This window comes from Pelophylax lessonae, assembly GCF_965119305.1.
Source record: "Pelophylax lessonae genome assembly, chromosome: 9".
In the NCBI taxonomy this organism is placed as follows: Eukaryota; Metazoa; Chordata; class Amphibia; order Anura; family Ranidae; genus Pelophylax; species Pelophylax lessonae.
In genome coordinates this window covers 229,048,280-229,068,224 of record NC_138776.1, presented here as the reverse complement: position 1 = coordinate 229,068,224, position 19,945 = coordinate 229,048,280, and the positions used below count along the sequence as shown (strand labels likewise).

The following is a 19,945-nucleotide window of genomic DNA, read 5'->3' as shown; positions in this document are numbered from 1 at the left end:
ACCATGGTGAGGCCTTACATAGTTACATAGTTAGTGAGGTTGAAAAAAGACATCAGTCCATCCAGTTCAACCTATGATGTGTGTGTGTGTCCGCTTTTAACCGTACATTGTATACCCCTGTATGTTGTGGTCTTTAAGGTGCCCATCTAATAGTTTTTTGAAACTATCAATGCTCCCTGCTGATAAGACTGCTTGTGGAAGAGAATTCCACATCCTTACCGCTCTTATAGTGAAGAACCCCTGACGCACTTTAAGGTTAAACCGCCTTTCCTCTAGTTTTAGTGAGTGGCCACGTGTCTTATTGTATCTCCTTTCTCTGAATAGTTTGTTCCATATGCTAGGGTCGCCAGTACAGTATTTGTACATTGATATTATATCCCCCCTCAATCGTCTCTTCTCCAGAGAGAATAGGTTCAGTGCTTGTAGTCTTTCCTCATAGCTGATGCCCTCCATTCCCCTAATTATTTTTGTTGCCCTTCTCTGGACTCTTTCCAGTTCCAGCACATCCTTCCTGAAGACCGGTGCCCAGAACTGGACAGCATACTCCAGATGTGGCCGGACCAGAGTCTTGTAGAGCTGGAGAATAATCTCTTTATTTCTGGAGTGAATCCCCTTTTTTATACATCCCAGTATTCTGTTGGCTTTGCTTGCAGCGGCTTGGCATTGCATGCCACTGCCAAGCTTGTTGTCTACCAGTACCCCCAAGTCCTTTTCCATCCTAGACTCACCCAGAGGTTCCCCCCCTAGTGAGTAGCTTGCTTTCTGGTTTCTGGCCCCCAAGTGCATTACTTTACATTTTTCAACATTAAATCTCATCTGCCATGTAGTTGCCCACCCCGTTATTTTGTTCAGGTCCGCTTGTAAGGTTTCCACATCCTGCATAGAAGATATTGGCATGCTTAGTTTAGTATCGTCTGCAAATACTGAGATGGTACTAGATATCCCCTCCTCTAGATCATTTATGAATAAATTAAACAGGATTGGTCCCAGGACAGAACCCTGGGGGACCCCACTTTCCACCCCCGCCCAATCTGAGTACTCCCCATTAATCACCACCCTCTGGACTCTCCCCTGGAGCCAGTTCTCTATCCAGGTACTCACCTTATGGTCCATACCTACCTTCCTTAGTTTGTACAGTAAGCGTTTGTGGGGAACGGTGTCAAAGGCCTTTGCAAAGTCCAGATACACCACATCCACAGGCTTACCTTTATCTAGGTGGCAGCTCACTTCATCGTAGAAGGTTAATAGATTGGTTTGGCACGAACGATTTTTCATGAATCCATGCTGATTAATACTAATAATATCATTTTCATTACTAAAGTCTTGTATGTGGTCCCTTAACATTCCCTCCAAAATTTTGCATACTACTGAAGTTAGGCTGACCGGCCTATAGTTACCCGGGATATATCTCGGCCCCTTTTTAAATATTGGTACCACGTTGGCTTTTTTCCAATCCGCTGGCACCATACCCGTTTGTAAACTATCCTTAAAGATCAAGAATAATGGTCTGGCAATCACCTGGCTGAGCTCATTAAGAACCCTCGGGTGCAAGCCATCCGGTCCCAGGGATTTATTTATGTTAAGTTTCTCTAGTTTAGCTCTAAGTCTATCTTCTGTTAGCCATGGCGGCACTTCCTGGGGTGTATTATTTAGTTCGGCCTTACAAGCTGGGTTAGTGTAGCCCCCTGATTCTTTTGTGAAGACTGAAGAGAAGAAATTATTTAACACTTCCGCCTTTTCTCTGTCCTCAGTGGCCATATTTCCTTTATCATCTTTTATGGGGCCAATGTGTTCTGGCCTCGCTTTCCTACTGTTTATATACTTAAAGAACTTCTTGGGGTTCTTTTTACTCTCCTCCGCTATATGTCTCTCGTGTTCTATTTTAGCCGCCCTGATTTTGTTTTTACATTTCTTATTACACTCTTTGTAATGCTTAAATGCTGCCAATGACCCCTCAGTCTTGTATTTTTTGAAGGCCTTTTCTTTAGCACTAATATACATTTTTATGTTGGAGTTTAGCCACCCAGGGTTTAGTTTTGCTCTTTTAAATTTATTTCCCTTTGGAATGCACTGGCCAATCCCCCTGTTAAGTATGCTCTTGAAGCACTCCCATTTTTCCTCCGTGTTCTTTGTTCCCAGGGTTCTATCCCATTTGATATTTTCTAGCAGAGAGCGCAGTTTTGGGAAATTGGCTCTTTTGAAATTCAGTGTCCTTATATTACCCTTGTGTTAACTATAACTGTAATTAATACTAAAACTTATTGACCTATGGTCACTGTTTCCTAAGTTGTCCCGTATTTCTATATCCGTGAGCAGGTCTGTATTGTTGGTAATCAGTAGGTCAAGTACCGCATTGTTTCTTGTCGGTGCATTCACCATCTGACCCATGAAATTGTCCTGCAAAACATTTAGGAACTGCCGAGCCTTGGCTGATTGTGCGGTTTCTTCTGCCCAGTCTATATCAGGATAATTAAAGCCTGTTCTGAGTGGAACCTGTCCTGTTAAACCGCTGTATGGTCTTGGCCACCATGCTGCAGCTCAGTTTCAGGGTCTTGGCAATCTTCCTATAGCCTAGGCCATCTTTATATAGAACAACAATTTTTTTTTTTCAGGATTCTCAGAGAGTTCTTTGCCATGAGGTGCCATGTTGAACTTCCAGTGACCAGTATGAGAGAATGATTGTGATAACACCAAATTTAACACACCTGCTCCCCATTCACACCTGAGACCTTGTAACACTAACGAATCACATGACACTGGGGAGGGAATGCTTGGGCCCATAATGGCTTATTGGGCCCAATTTGGATATTTTCACTTAGGGGTGTACTCACTGTGTGTTGAGTTATTTTGAGGGGACAGAAAATTTACACTGTTATACAAGCTGTACACTCACTACTTTACATTGTAGCAAAGTGTAATTTCTTCAGTGTTGTCACATGAAAAGATATAATAAAATATTTACAAAATGTGAGGGGTGTACTCACTTTTGTGAGATACTGTATGCATTCACATTTACACATAAGCACCAGAGGAAGGGGTGCTTTAAATATTTTTATTATTATTTTTATTATTTATTTTATTCAAATATTTTTTACACTGTCTCTAACTTTTTTTGATCAACTTTATTGCTTTAACAAGGGATGAACAATCGACTGACCGATCCTTCCTGCAATCGAACCGACCGATCCATCTTACGACAAATCCTTCTATTGATTGATCAACCAATCCTTTTCTTTTTTTAATCCTTCTCGCTGTTGATCGAGCGACGTTCCTGCGATCGACTGACTGATCCTTCCTGCGATTGACTGATGTATCCTTCCTGTGTTCCATCTATCCTACCTTCGATTAATGCTTTGACCTGTCTTTTGATGGACCTGTGCTTCCTGTGATCGATTGATCCTTCCTGCAATTGATCGATGGATCGTTCCTGTAATTGATCGACTAATCCTTCCTGCAATCAATCGACCGATCCTTCCTGTGATTGATTGACTGATCCTTCCTTACTTTCATCCTTCCTGCGATTGACCGAATGATTCCCTCCTGTAATCAACCGACCTATCCTTCCTGCGAAGGATCCTTCCTGTGATCGATCGACTGATCCTTCTTGCGATCGATCCTTCAATCACACTCCCAGTCTAATAGCTAAATATTCCAATTGTTGTTACACAGAAAAATAATTTGTCAGTTCACTATCCACAGAGGTTCAAAACATCCATAGCACAGCCTCTTCTTGTGGGGCTTTCTAGCCCTTTTATAATGACATTGGTATATAGCATGTGGACTTGTAGACCAGGGTGGCCAGACTGTGGCCTCACCCAAACACTTCCACAGCTTAAACTCCAGGTCCAACAATTGGGAGTACACCTTTTTGTACCTCCATATGCTGGCTTTGCTTTGGGGTCTCTTGTTGGGGAGACTGTTTTGCGACGGGAACTCTGGGACCACCTTCCCTTGTTCACCTTCTCTTCGCTGCTGCCAATTATCCCGTCCTCTGCTTTTAAAATCTTGATTGTTAGATTTTTCATTGGCTTTGATAATGTGATTACAAGACATCTGATACCCCTGAAGAAGGAATATCATTCCGAAATGCGTTGGGTTTCGCCTTGTTTTGCATATACTCACTTGTGAGCCACTGTAGCTCATATCACGCCATGTTTTATATATGCCTTTTGCCAGTTTGTTGTGTCTACAATCAATTTAATACCAATTTCTTTATGTCATTTTGCCATCACACCATTATGTTTTTTTGATATTTTAATGAGTATTTAATAAAAAATAAAAATCTTTAATACTTCACCTTACATCTATTTGACTTGTACCTGTAGGTCGTTATAGTCCCACCCTTCTTTTCTTCCTTTCTCGTTTACTAGGGATGAGACCTACTGTATAATCCAAACCTATATTCCCCCATTGCCCTCCTTTTTGTATACTGTTTTGATGGGGGAATTCCCTCCCGCGGAGCTATTGCCACTGGCAATAATCACATCCTAAAAAACCAACTTGCTGCTTGTACCCAAGTTGATTGATGGATCAACTTGGGTAAAATCAGTCTGCTAATACATGGCTCAAATCTCGACTGGTCTCTGCTCAACCGACTGAGATTTCAATCGTCTATGGCTGGCTTTAGTAAAGATCTGACTGGATATTGTTGTTGCTCTGACAAATGGATATTTTGTTTGTTTTTTGCTATAGACTTGCTGTACTAATCATCTCTCTTGCATGTTTGTTTGCTGCTTTGTTGATTAAAAGTGCAGGAAAAACCTGGTTGGATTGTTCCTGCCTGTTCCTGTCTCATGCATGGTTTACCGCTGTCACTACCAGTTGAGCCTGAATTGCTAGAGTGTCAGAGGTCTCAGATTGAAGGTCAGCTTCACGGGGATGTATCCATCATAAGGGAGCTTCTGTGTCCCAATTCCCCAAATCCCTAGTTCTTCTAGCTTTTGGAGCAGTATACGCTTCAGGTATTTATTCTCGATACAGTAGTGTCACTTGGGCGCCCGTATCTAACAGAGATTTCTTATATATTCCTTCAACTTGAATAGATATTACTGGCAAGGGGCCCACTAATCGTTCAGGCAGTTTGATGGAGACGGGCTCTGTAGTCTGCACCCGCACATTTTTCTTGCCTCATATTTGTCTCTGCCTTTTCTTGAGCCCAGCAGAATGGTGTGCATCGACCTCCCGTGTCTGTTCACTTGAGGGCATTTTGCAAGAATTTGGCTGCATCCCCAGCAGGCAATCTGGGACTGGCTTCTCAATTGCCAACTCTAATGTTTGAAATTCTCTAGTCTTTGAGCTTTCAGACAGTGGGTACTCAGTTAGCTCCTTCACTGCGGGAGTAGTTTTGCAAGAGATATAAAAAATGAAGTTATATTTGCCATCATCCCTAGGTTACATTTGAAAAGGGGGGTTTTTTGGTTCCTCAGGCCAGAAAGAAGGTGGGATTTTGTAGGCAGGTAGTAAATTATATCAATTTTATTTAATATTTATACATAGTAGAAACAAAAAGAGGAAAAAACACAATAATGATTGTACTGATGGTATGATACAAAGTCATATATGTGGTTTTGACAGTCAACTCAAAGCCATGTTACTTAAGAATCGCAGTGGTGATTCCCGGTTGTGGAACTGGGTATTCCGACGCGTTTCGGCATTTATAGCCTTTGTCAAGGAAATATCACCAACAAACTCTATAAGTGAAAAAGGTGAAGAAATACAAAAAATTAGTGACTTATTGTGCACAATTAATAAATAATTAGATAACATTGTTTTTTCTGGTTGTGTACCTATATTTCAGAGACTGTTGTTCCCACCATGGAAGTGGGAGGGTTTGTGGATCCAAGGCCCCCAGGTTTACTACTGGATCCAAAAATTTGGGCGTATTGGGTCTGCAGAAATGATAATAAGTGTTTAGGGCGGGCAGAAATTGCAGTGTCCCTCATTTGGGTAAATAAGAGAAATTTAATTACCTCAGATATCTCATGTGATACACCCTTGAAGGAGGGATAAAAAATCCTGGAGTGTATAAAAATACCAGCTCTGGCTGCTGTAGAGCGGTTATAAAACCATCCGATGTAACCTGGAGAGGTGGATGTGGATAGATTACATGAGGTGCAGGTTCTGAGGAATTTGTATAAGAATATAATGTAAGAAGACTTACGTATGTAGGGAATTTTATAGAGACACTTGTTATCCTCCAATGACCCTAGCGATGGAAGCCTGTGACCCTATGGTAAAAGAAGGTAAGGTTTGTATGGGGAATTTATGTGCCCAATGAACCTCTTAATGTACAAAAGATTCTTAACTGCTTACTTCTCATGGGAAACCCTGGAGAAGAGAGAGGGGTAGTTGGATCCCTGGTTTCTCTTTTGGATGGGGTGTCCTTAAAATTTTTATCTGTGGGCAAAGTAGTAAATTTAGTGCTTGTAAAAAAGGCTTGCTATAAGGTGCATCCACCAGTAGATGGCGCTAGGCCATGACTTACTATTGCGAGTGGTCGGAAGGGCTTCCTGTCCAAGGTGGTGGTGGAGGCTGGTGTCCTGGCTTTCAGCGGATCCTACGTCCCGATGTGCACTCCAAGCCTGTCGGAGCGGAGTGACATCAACAGGATCCCCGGCGTCCTTTTTATGCGCATCGCGCATGCGCAGTAGCGCGCTGCGCGATGCTGATGGAAGACGTCACGGACCTCGGCCGCACGCTGCGCGTGCGTGCCGGAGGCTGCGCGCGCAGCCTGTCAGTACCGTGGTGCGGCTAGGCATAGAAGGAAGCCGCCGACACGGATATCGGGGTTAGCGAGTCCCTGCAATTTGCAGGGAAGCCTGCTGGGGCCTGGATGTTGGTGCTAACTCCTGTATGTAGCCCCCCTCCGGGGGCTTTCCGTGCCGGGTGCAAACCTTGGATGGGCTAATGGATACAGACCTCCCTGTGGGTTCAAGTCCCGAAATACTTAGGACACAATCACATTTCAAAAACATTTTAAATACATGATTTGGGATTATTAATGAATGGTTTCATAGTCAACTGAATACAGTAATTATTTATATAAGGAGAACTCTCCTGATTAAACAGCAGTCTGACAATCACAAATGGGGGAGAGAGCCATGAACGGAAAAAAGGGGGACTCCGATGTTAACCATAAAGGCAGGGGTATATACGATTGGCCCTTGGCCTATAGGATGCAGGGAAATGGAAAGGATGAATGGATAAAAATTGAATATGAGAGGGGGACAGGGTTTCAGTCGGTTTTACCCGATGAGAAACCCTCCAAGAAAGGCCGGTAACTTTCGTTCTCATTGAGTCCGGGAAAGGAGGTGGCTTTTAAACGTTTGATCCAACGCATTTCCCTCTGCAGTAGGATCTTATTCCAATCACCCCCTCGGTGGGGGATATGGATTCTATCCAATACTGAAAAAGTTACTTGTGGCATTTTGTTGCCATGTGTTTGGGTCATATGTCTCCCAAGAGGGAGGTGAAAGTTACCCATGGACATGGTTTGTATGTGTTTATTGACACGACGACCAAACTCCTGCCGTGTCTTGCCTATGTAAAAGGCTCCACACTGGCAGTTCATCATGTATACCACCCCCTTGGTTCGACAGTTCGCGAAATGTCTAGGCTCAAAAATTTCGCCATTGGGAAGTATTTTAGAGATGCTTTTCGGGATCACCTGGCATTGCATGCAGTTTCCGCATGGGAAAGTGCCTTTTTGTTTGCATGGGTCCTTTTTGTAAGAGTCTTTAAATTCACTGTGTACTAGTGAATTGTGGATGGAGCCTGCTTTCCTATAAGTGATGAGCGGTTTGGGTGATACTAGAGTTTTGAGTTGGTCATCTTCAGTCAGTATGGACCAGTTGTTTTCAAGTATTTTTCTCACTTGTTGGTGTTGATTGGAGAAGGTAAGTATTACCCTTGTTTCGTCTGTATTTGGTTGTTGAGGTTTTTTCTGTTTGTATAGAAGGTCCTGGCGGTCCAGGACTCTCACTCTGTTGAATGCACGTTTAAGGCAAGATTTTGTATAGCCTCTTTCTAATAGGCGTGCTGTGAGGGCGTCTGCAGCTCTTTGAAAATCCTCGTGATGGGTACTATTACGCTTGATGCGTAGAAATTGACTACAGGGGATAGACTGTTTGAGGGATGTTGGATGAAAGCTCTCGGAATGCAATATGGTGTTGCCGGCTGTTGTTTTTCTGAATAATTTAGTATGGAGTTTGCCAGATGAGTCTTTTGTTATGGTGGTGTCTAAGAAGGTAACCTCTTCGGTGCTGTATGAGCTTGTAAAGTATAGGTTGTAGGTGTTGGTATTCATCTTCCTTATGCATTCCTCTATAAGGGTTTCAGGGCCGTTCCAGACAATGAACAAATCGTCTATGTATCTCTGCCATAGAAGTATATATTTGCAGAGATGTGCGTTTGCTTCTGATGCTAGGAACTCTTGTTCCCAAACGCCGAGATATAGGTTTGCGTACGATGGGGCACAGCTTGTCCCCATCGCAACGCCGCAGATCTGTAAATAATAAGAACCGTCAAATGAAAAATAATTATGGGTAAGTATGAATTCCAGCATGTTGATGATAAAGTTGTTGAAAGGAATGTCGTGGAGGCTTTCTTGGCAGAGAACTTGTTGTACTGCAGCCAGACCTTTGTTGTGCGGAATGTTATTGTATAGGGATTCAGCGTCTATTGTTAGGAGATGTGCATTTGTGGGGACCTCCATCCCTTCCAGTATTTGTAGGAAGTGAATCGTGTCCTTTACATATGATGAAAGACTCTGAACGTGCGGCTTTAAGTATGTGTCAATTACTTGGCTTATTGCCTCAGTAATATTGCCGTTCCCGGACACGATTGGTCTGCCGGGGGGGTCCTCCAAGTTTTTATGTACTTTAGGCAGTGCGTACAGCATTGGTGTGCGTGGGTGGGGTATGCGGATGAATTCCCACAAAGTTTTGGAAATTATTCCATCGTTTACGGCTCTGTCTGCTTTGAGATAAAATTCTTCATTGTATCTTTGAATTAGGATAGGTGAGATTTTTTTGTAGCAGGCTGTGTTGTTTAGTATCCTGTGGCACATTGTTTTATACTGTTCTTTGTCCATCACTACGACATTGCCCCCTTTGTCTTTGTCTTTCTCTGCCAAGAAAGCCTCCACGACATTCCTTTCAACAACTTTATCATCAACATGCTGGAATTCATACTTACCCATAATTATTTTTCTTTTGACGGTTCTTATTATTTACAGATCTGCGGCGTTGCGATGGGGACAAGCTGTGCCCCATCGTACGCAAACCTACATCTCGGCGTTTGGGAACAAGAGTTCCTAGCATCAGAAGCAAACGCACATCTCTGCAAATATATACTTCTATGGCAGAGATACATAGACGATTTGTTCATTGTCTGGAACGGCCCTGAAACCCTTATAGAGGAATGCATAAGGAAGATGAATACCAACACCTACAACCTATACTTTACAAGCTCATACAGCACCGAAGAGGTTACCTTCTTAGACACCACCATAACAAAAGACTCATCTGGCAAACTCCATACTAAATTATTCAGAAAAACAACAGCCGGCAACACCATATTGCATTCCGAGAGCTTTCATCCAACATCCCTCAAACAGTCTATCCCCTGTAGTCAATTTCTACGCATCAAGCGTAATAGTACCCATCACGAGGATTTTCAAAGAGCTGCAGACGCCCTCACAGCACGCCTATTAGAAAGAGGCTATACAAAATCTTGCCTTAAACGTGCATTCAACAGAGTGAGAGTCCTGGACCGCCAGGACCTTCTATACAAACAGAAAAAACCTCAACAACCAAATACAGACGAAACAAGGGTAATACTTACCTTCTCCAATCAACACCAACAAGTGAGAAAAATACTTGAAAACAACTGGTCCATACTGACTGAAGATGACCAACTCAAAACTCTAGTATCACCCAAACCGCTCATCACTTATAGGAAAGCAGGCTCCATCCACAATTCACTAGTACACAGTGAATTTAAAGACTCTTACAAAAAGGACCCATGCAAACAAAAAGGCACTTTCCCATGCGGAAACTGCATGCAATGCCAGGTGATCCCGAAAAGCATCTCTAAAATACTTCCCAATGGCGAAATTTTTGAGCCTAGACATTTCGCGAACTGTCGAACCAAGGGGGTGGTATACATGATGAACTGCCAGTGTGGAGCCTTTTACATAGGCAAGACACGGCAGGAGTTTGGTCGTCGTGTCAATAAACACATACAAACCATGTCCATGGGTAACTTTCACCTCCCTCTTGGGAGACATATGACCCAAACACATGGCAACAAAATGCCACAAGTAACTTTTTCAGTATTGGATAGAATCCATATCCCCCACCGAGGGGGTGATTGGAATAAGATCCTACTGCAGAGGGAAATGCGTTGGATCAAACGTTTAAAAGCCACCTCCTTTCCCGGACTCAATGAGAACGAAAGTTACCGGCCTTTCTTGGAGGGTTTCTCATCGGGTAAAACCGACTGAAACCCTGCCCCCCTCTCATATTCAATTTTTATCCATTCATCCTTTCCATTTCCCTGCATCCTATAGGCCAAGGGCCAATCGTATATACCCCTGCCTTTATGGTTAACATCGGAGTCCCCCTTTTTTCCGTTCATGGCTCTCTCCCCCATTTGTGATTGTCAGACTGCTGTTTAATCAGGAGAGTTCTCCTTATATAAATAATTACTGTATTCAGTTGACTATGAAACCATTCATTAATAATCCCAAATCATGTATTTAAAATGTTTTTGAAATGTGATTGTGTCCTAAGTATTTCGGGACTTGAACCCACAGGGAGGTCTGTATCCATTAGCCCATCCAAGGTTTGCACCCGGCACGGAAAGCCCCCGAAGGGGGGCTACATAAAGGAGTTAGCACCAACATCCAGGCCCCAGCAGGCTTCCCTGCAAATTGCAGGGACTCGCTAACCCCGATATCCGTGTCGGCGGCTTCCTTCTATGCCTAGCCGCGCCACGGTACTGACAGGCTGCGCGCGACGTCTTCCATCAGCATCGCGCAGCGCGCTACTGCGCATGCGCGATGCGCATAAAAAGGACGCCGGGGATCCAGTTGATGTCACTCCGCTCCGACAGGCTTGGAGTGCACATCGGGACGTAGGATCCGCTGAAAGCCAGGACACCAGCCTCCACCACCACCTTGGACAGGAAGCCCTTCCGACCACTCGCAATAGTAAGTCATGGCCTAGCGCCATCTACTGGTGGATGCACCTTATAGCAAGCCTTTTTTACAAGCACTAAATTTACTACTTTGCCCACAGATAAAAATTTTAAGGACACCCCATCCAAAAGAGAAACCAGGGATCCAACTACCCCTCTCTCTTCTCCAGGGTTTCCCATGAGAAGTAAGCAGTTAAGAATCTTTTGTACATTAAGAGGTTCATTGGGCACATAAATTCCCCATACAAACCTTACCTTCTTTTACCATAGGGTCACAGGCTTCCATCGCTAGGGTCATTGGAGGATAACAAGTGTCTCTATAAAATTCCCTACATACGTAAGTCTTCTTACATTATATTCTTATACAAATTCCTCAGAACCTGCACCTCATGTAATCTATCCACATCCACCTCTCCAGGTTACATCGGATGGTTTTATAACCGCTCTACAGCAGCCAGAGCTGGTATTTTTATACACTCCAGGATTTTTTATCCCTCCTTCAAGGGTGTATCACATGAGATATCTGAGGTAATTAAATTTCTCTTATTTACCCAAATGAGGGACACGGCAATTTCTGCCCGCCCTAAACACTTATTATCATTTCTGCAGACTCAATACGCCCAAATTTTTGGATCCAGTAGTAAACCTGGGGGCCTTGGATCCACAAACCCTCCCACTTCCATGGTGGGAACAACAGTCTCTGAAATATAGGTACACAACCAGAAAAAACAATGTTATCTAATTATTTATTAATTGTGCACAATAAGTCACTAATTTTTTGTATTTCTTCACCTTTTTCACTTATAGAGTTTGTTGGTGATATTTCCTTGACAAAGGCTATAAATGCCGAAACGCGTCGGAATACCCAGTTCCACAACCGGGAATCACCACTGCGATTCTTAAGTAACATGGCTTTGAGTTGACTGTCAAAACCACATATATGACTTTGTATCATACCATCAGTACAATCATTATTGTGTTTTTTCCTCTTTTTGTTTCTACTATGTATAAATATTAAATAAAATTGATATAATTTACTACCTGCCTACAAAATCCCACCTTCTTTCTGGCCTGAGGAACCAAAAAACCCCCCTTTTCAAAAGCTCCTTCACTGCGGCCCCCTGAAGCTTCCCTCCTGCTTCCCGAGGAACAGCTTCTTTTTTTTTTTTTTTCCAATAAAAGCTTTATTGATTAGCCAAAATAAACAAGTACAGTATTTTAGTTGACAGTATATCAAACTTTTACAAAACTGTACAACAAGTACAAATACTACAACGGTGCACCATATTTGCATACAGAATAGTGCGGATAAAAAAGTGCATCAAATTTGACAACTGAGTTAAGATAAAGAAACTCAATGAGGGCATCAAAAACTAATGCCCCAAATCAAGTGAGACAGGGACCGCAGACATAGGGCCTGTCTCAGTTGAAGGCCAGAGAGGCCAAATGAAGGAAGAAAAGTAAGAAATTGAAGAGAAAAGTCAGAAATGGAGAAAAAAGAAGAGGGGGTAAGAAGGATGGGAGAAGGGAGGAGTGTAAAGGAAGATTTGTTGTTATATGGGACTTGGCTTGATAATCTAATGATTAACTCATCACCTTAATGTTACTGAAATTTATGGTGGGATATGAAGATCACTTGACAAACTTCTAATTCTCAATCAGCTGTTTAAAATCTGCAGAAAGAGTGAGCATCAACAGCTTCTTTAACACTTTCACAACTTCTGCTGTAAGCTGGGCCTCATTCTCCCTATTGGGATATCACTTCTCGGCCTTTTGGCTAAGATCAAGTGTAGTATCTGTTCTTATTGGTTGGTATGGACCTTGATGGTTAGTATCGGCAGGGGCTGAAATGAACCGGGGCGCTCTGGGCGTAACTGGAGGACCAGGAAGTAGGCACTGTCAGAGAAAGCCGGATGGGTCCGCTGCCTTCTGATTTGAATGGGTCCGCCCCTACCAGTTTGAAAGGATCGAGAAAGCCAGCTTGTCCGACTGGTTAGTACTGCTCCTGGATGTGGTTGGTAAGGAATGGCGGATGATGGTGGGAGAGCCTTTCCTCCTGGATTGAATATGGCCTTGCAAAAGGCTTGTCCCCAGTTGAAAGCAGGTTCTCCCTAAGCTGTCTAAAGTTCTGATGCCTCCTGGTAGGATGGGCTACACTGGGTCTGGCCGGGGGCCGAGACCGAAAAAGCCAGTGGTGTAAGTGCCCCTGGGGTGGCAGCCCAGGGGTGCCTTAATTCTCACTGGTGAGGGGCAGCTCGCCTTGAGTTTTTCGGCACCTTGGTCACTGCACCATACACACCTTTTTCTCACCTGCCTCTTGGGACAGGCCTTTTGGCTTAGACCAGAGGAATTTTTTATTCAGGCCGAAAGACCTGCCTTTGTATTGCACATTGGCACCTTGCACTTTCTCCACTTCCCCTCCCCCACCTTTTTGTTTGTGTGTGTTTTATTTGGCGTGTGTCACTTCACTATCACTCTTTACTTCCTGCACAACATGTACGGTGTGGGTCTTCAGGCCTACCTTGAACGTCTTGGGAGGGGGTGGACATGGCCTTCTGGCTTGGTTCGCCCTCTCTCATGGGGTCTCCCTTCGGGGGAGCCCCACCTAGTACTTGGGTGGGCTGTTTCGACAGTCCCCCTAGAGAACGGGGTTTGCCAGGTTTCAGCCAGGCAAACCATTTGGAAGTACCTCAGTCCCTGTCAGGAGTCTTGCGCCCCGGGGGATCAAGGTATAGGTCCAACCTCTTCGGAGGCCAGACCATTCGCACACCCTGTGCAGTTTTTGTGTTCTTCACGTTTGCGTGTGTGCACTTTTTATGCACCGGGTGTAAGTCTTTTGAGTGTGTTCACACACCACGGGCTTAAAAAAAAAATAAAAAATTGGGATATTGTTCTTTGAAATGACCCACTTCTTCGCATTCATAGCATCTTATCCTAGATGAGGTGTAAGTGGATGAGGTAGATGAGGTTGAAGTAGACCTTACTTCTTCAGATACTTTCTTTCCTGCGGCTAAATCCACCATTGCCTTTTGGACATCTGAGAGAGACTTCTGCAAGTTTGCCTAGTTCTCCACTACCTGCATAACTGTTTTGTGCATCTCAAGCTGTGCCTGCATTACTTGAGCTAAATATATATATATCAGGCATTGCTGTAGTGGATGAGGTTTGGAGTGTAGTTCTCTTGGACCACCCAGCATCTGTCTCATCCCCATCCTCCGGAGGGTCCCCTCCTGCTTGGGTAGAGCATGTAAGAGCTTTCTCTTTTCTGGGTGTTTATTTTGTTCTGATGCAGGAGCTCAGGTCTTTCTTTTCCAACAGAGCTTCCTCTTCCCTCACAATCCTAACAAGCTTTGGGTTTGTTAAGGACTGGCATAGTTCAGAGGTTTTTAACTAGATCCATATTGGATTGGAGTGTAGAGCGCCTCTCAGGATCTGTTTTATTCTGGCTTGGTCTAGAGCTGTAGATCCATCTCCTTCCTAAATACTATTTGATACAATATCTTGTTTAGCCTTCTGATGTACTTGGACAATGGTTCCTCTTGGTGTTAAAAGGTGTGCTCGAATTGATAAATTAGATCAGAAGCCTTTTTTGCTTCGATTAGACTCTTCTTGCAACATAATAAGATAGTCATAGGCAGTGCAGGTCTTTGGCTGAATTTAAGATTTCTAATGGCCTCAGCAGCAGCTCCCCTTATGCTCTCGGTGATTCGCTGTTTCTTCTGGGCTTCAGGAAAATCCCATTCCTTGAGAGCCTGCAGAGCCTTCTCCATCCAAGTCTCATACTTTTCTCCCCTTTTGACACTGGCTGTGACCCCGAAAAGAGTCTCAGCCTTCTATCACCAGCCCCCCGGGAGTGGATGACATTGGTCTGATTAGACTTAAGCCCCGTACACACGTACCGATCGTCGGCCGAACGATCAGCCGTCTTTTGTCCAGGGCTGTCGGTGTCTGTTGAAAAGTGCAAAAGACTGCACAAGAATTTTGTCCACCGACTACAGCCGACTGCAGAAGTGATGTCATGTAATGGTTAACTTTCCCTGTGTTTTTCCTTTTCTGAGCATGCCCAGTCTTGCAAATCTGCTGTCTGTCGGCCGAATTCTGTACTGACTGGCGAACAATCGGCCGTTCTGGTGTCGGCATACAAAAATTTTCATGCTTGCAAGACAGATTCTTTTCGGCCGAAAGTGCGCTGTCGGCTGTCGGAAGCATCATACTAACAAGCCGAAAATCGGCCGATCGTTCGGTGGCCGAACATTTTCGGCCGACAATCGGTACGTGTGTACGGGCCTTTAGTCATGAAATTAACCAGAGCAGTGAAAAACTTGGCCCCCAGAGTAATTGAGGTTGTAAACATGGGCATTTCATTGACTGGGATAGTGTGACTTACGCCTTCTTGGCTTCAGCCTTCTTGACTTACTTCTGAACCCCTCAACTAGAATAAACAAGCTTCAATGCTGTCAGTTAGTTAGATGTTAGGCCCTTGAAAGCAGGCAGGGATTCCCCTCCTCCACTCCAGTAGCACACGAGGAAGGGTCCTGACTCATCTTCAGATCCAATACCGACACCTTCCTCCCAGGGGCTAAAGTTTACACCGCTTGTTGGATTCGCACTTCTGTCCATGCAGTCCTGGGGATCTCTGCCACCACACTTAGCCCCAGACAGCCATTTTCCTCCTCACACCACTGAGCTGCAGCAGCAACATCCATGTTGATTGTCTTTGGCTGGCTCGTTGTCTTTGGGTCTAACTGACAGAGCAGAGAATATCCTGGATGAGCCTCCACATGTAACGCTACCCCTTGCAAGAGCCGCTGAATGAATTGGGTCTTCTGTTGTTACCTTGATCACTACAAAGACCTCTGTACATCTGACACCTTGGGTATACCCGTCAATAAACACAAATTGACAATGTTTGGTATATAGGTTTCATAGGTTGAACTGGATGGACGGATGTCTTTTTTCAACCTCACTAACTATGTAACTATATCAGCAGGGAGCATCGATAGTTTAAAAAACTGTTAGATGGGCACCTTAAAGATCACAACATACAGGGATATACAATGTATGGTTAACAGCAAACACACACACACATCAAAGGTTGAACTGGATGGACGGATGTCTTTTTTCAACCTCACTAACTATGTAACTATATACATGTATATGTTACCTTTGGTATATTTATGGAAGAAATCACACATGTTTTTAATGCAATAAATTGTTTATTTTTATATTACGTGCCATTAAAGTCCATTATTTTCCAATATTTCCTCTTCCAATGATCTAGGATGTGGCACATGATATATAAAAGTGCCTTGTAGCCACCACAGGGTACCATGCCTATTTAAATCTAACGTTTGGTAAATGACTCAGGGTCACCCTGAAATGAGACTCGAGACCTTAACCGCTTGCCGACCGCCGCAAGTACATATACTGCGGCGGTCAGCCCCGTGCAGGCAAAGTGACGTACCGGTATGTCACTCGCCTGTGAGCCAATAGGGGGAGAGTGCGCGCCGCCGGGGGCACACTCCTGCCCCCGCTCGTTCACGGACACCTCCACGCGAGTGACCGGCGGACCAGATGTCGGCCGATCACTCGTGATCATCAGTTACAGAGGGAGAAAGGCAGGCGGCTAATGTAAACAAAGCCGTCTGTCATTCTTCCCTGTGTAACAGCAGAGATCATACGGTCCTGCTATGTAGGATCATAGATCTCTGCTGTTACATGAAAAGCCACATCCCTGCACAGTTAGAAAGACGCCCCTAGGGACACACTTAACCCCTCCTTCTCCAATAAAGTTAACCCCTTCCCTGCCAGTGTCATTTTTACAGTAACAGTGCATATGTATAGCACTGATTACTGTAGTAATGTCACTGGTACCCCCAAAAGTGTCAAAAATGTCAGTCAAGGGTCCGATCTGTCCGCCGCAATGTCGCAGTCCCGCAAAAAAAATCGCAGATCGCCGCCATTACTCGTTAAAAAAAAAAACAACAAAAATGACAAAAATCTTTCCCTTAGTTAGTAAACGCAATAACTTTTGCGCAAACCAATCAAAATATGCTTGTTGCACTGTTACTGTAAAAATGACACTGGGAGGGGAGGGGTTAACTTTATTGGAGAGGGAGGGGTTAAGTGTGTCCCTAGGGGCGTGCTTCTAACTGTGATTGGATGTGGCTGTGTGTGTAACAGCACAGATCAACGGTCCTACATATCAGGACTGTATGATCTGTGCTTTTACACAGGGAAGAATGACAGACGGCTTTGTTTACATTAGCCGCCTGCCTTTCTCCTTCTCAACCTGACGATCGCGAGTGACCGACGGACATCGGGTCCGTCGGTCACACGCACGGGCTTCTTAGGGTATGAGCGGGGGTGGGAGCGTGCCTCCGGCGGCGCGTGCTTGCTCCCTATTGGCTCCCAGGCTAGTGATGTTCCGGTACATCACTTTGCCTGGGAGGGGCTGACCGCCACCGTATATAGTCGGGCGGCGGTCGGCAAGTGGTTAAGAGGGATACAGCAGTTTGTTTTACAATACTTTTCACTACAGTCAGTCAGTGTGACACAAATGATTAATATTCCACACGCCAACAGCACAGTATTTGTAGAAGCAGGTCTCCTTCGGTGATGAACAGGGGCCCCCTTTAAGATGACACGATTCAGATGTATTTCTGTAGTATTCAGACAGCACTACCGCAGTGATGCCGCAACAGCCTTTAGATTCAGCAGCGTCACAGCAAAAATCAGCAGGTCTGGGTCACCGGCGGCTCCAGTACTAGGCCTCAGGATGATCTCTGGCTCCTGAACACAGTGAGATGGATATAGACTTGTCTTGGCAGATAGCAGCAGCTTTACCAGTTCTCCACAACTGACAAACACTGTCTCTTCTGTGAGGCGCAATCTTCTACTGTATATTTCTCCCTGTCTCTCTGCCAGACATGGCCTGCTCTTCTTTACACACCAGTCTCCTTTCCCAGACTCTTCTCTGGCTTCCCAGGTTCTCTACTTTATTCAACCCCTCCACTACACCAGCATGCTGGACTTTGAAGTATTTTTTGTCTGTTTAGTCATGGAGTTTCCAACTGGCTGGGACTACAACTCCCAAAATGCAATCCTCTTAACTGATGATGAATTCAAGTTCACAAAGCTCCATCTTGTGGCAGAAAAAGGGAACTTCTTGCAATAAAGATAAACTATGATAATGCATAGTAAACATGCTGTAACGCTCCTGCGTTTTTGTAGTAGGCTGGATTTGCAGCTGCAGAATCTCCACTCAGTAGTCATGTAGAAATGTGTTGAATAACCAGATCCAACTCTCCAGACTCATCACTGTGGGCCTGTCAGCTTCAGCATACAGATATACACACTCAATAAGATGTTCCTGGAGTGATAGGATGTATATCAGTATGAAGATGATGTGCTGAAGGGACAGGTGTGAACAGTGACAGAGATGGCAAGCACTTGATAGAAATGTTCAGGAGAGTATAGATTGTATTAGGTAGAATGCAGATAGGTTAGTAATCGAGTATGGTAACAGGTGGTAAGGACAGCAGATGACAAATACAGGATAGACTAACCCAGTGCAAGGATAGATGGTAGTAGACTCAAGAGCTAGCAATCTATGTAACAGTGCAGATGATAGAATTAGTATGCATAGATAGTAACAGTCCTTATGTGCAGAGGTAGATAGTGTAAGTAAGGTTATAGAGGATTCCCCTGTGGGGTACTTATCACTAGTAAAGTTAGTAGTAGCAGGGTCCAGTAGTAAGGGAGTGATCCATTAGCGAGATACAGGGATCGGTAGCGAGGTTCCGGTCTTTTTCCAAGTAAAAGAGAATAGCTGGAGGTTTCGGTAGCGAGGCAAGCTTGTAAGCATGTGGACACACGGCAGGTTGAGAGTGAAAGCAGTAAGCCAAGAGTGATCCGGTAGCGAGATACGGGATCAGTAATGAAACTAGTTCAGGTAGCGAGATACAGGAGCGAGTGACATCAAGTATGGCTGCTTTGCTGACGGCTTGAACGAACTAACCATGCGGTTAGAACGAACGATGTGAGAGAGAACGCCGGCGGTTGAAATAGTTGCTCTGTGGCGCTCGGCGATGACGTCATCCGTCTTAAAGGTGTATGCGTACCACCTAATTAGAAAGGTGGGACGCATATTTGAAAGAAAAGTGGAAAATAAGGGTACCAGAGGTACCAGAATCTTACACATGCACATTTCAGTTACAATGATCTTTGTTACAGTTGTAAATTAAAAAACAAAATTGACCCCAATGCCATAATGATTTACTTTTAAGACATAATAAAATAAAAAAAAAACAAAAAGTTTTCTCCAGGCAGCAAAATTTACCTTTTTCTTTTTTCTTTTCAGGCTGTCTTCCTCAGGATGATCGTTTTGCTCTTATATTCACAGTGGCTGCTTTCTTGAACAATTTATTGACCCTTCCATCTGGCTATGTTTTTGACCGGTATGGAACCATGGTGGCAAGGTTTATCTGCATGTAAGAATACAATTTAATATTGTTTTTTTTTTGTTAAAGTTTGTCTCATAAAAACCAGCTACGCATGCAAGTTTTCAGACATTGATTTTTGAACAGGTCACACAGGCCCAGGCCAAAAGTACCAGAACAGCTAGGTGTAGCCCTATGTAAATTGTTCATGATTTAAAATGAGATTTTAGCTCTGTACACAGCCTCATCCCAATATTAAAAGGAAAATTGTACTCTAAGAGCTTCATAATGTAGCCTATTACCAC

At 44.1% G+C, this 19,945-nt stretch overlaps 1 protein-coding gene across 2 annotated transcripts in view; it reads left to right on the top strand.

The window, feature by feature from the left end:
* The window catches only part of SLC43A3 (solute carrier family 43 member 3), a 242,619-nt gene that overhangs the window by 20,840 nt on the left and 201,834 nt on the right, over positions 1-19,945 (top strand). For both annotated transcript variants that reach the window (XM_082268265.1, XM_082268266.1), the window contains exon 2: positions 19,562-19,691. In XM_082268265.1, coding sequence (XP_082124391.1) covers positions 19,562-19,691 — 130 coding nt within the window. The remainder of the gene's footprint in view (positions 1-19,561; positions 19,692-19,945) is intronic.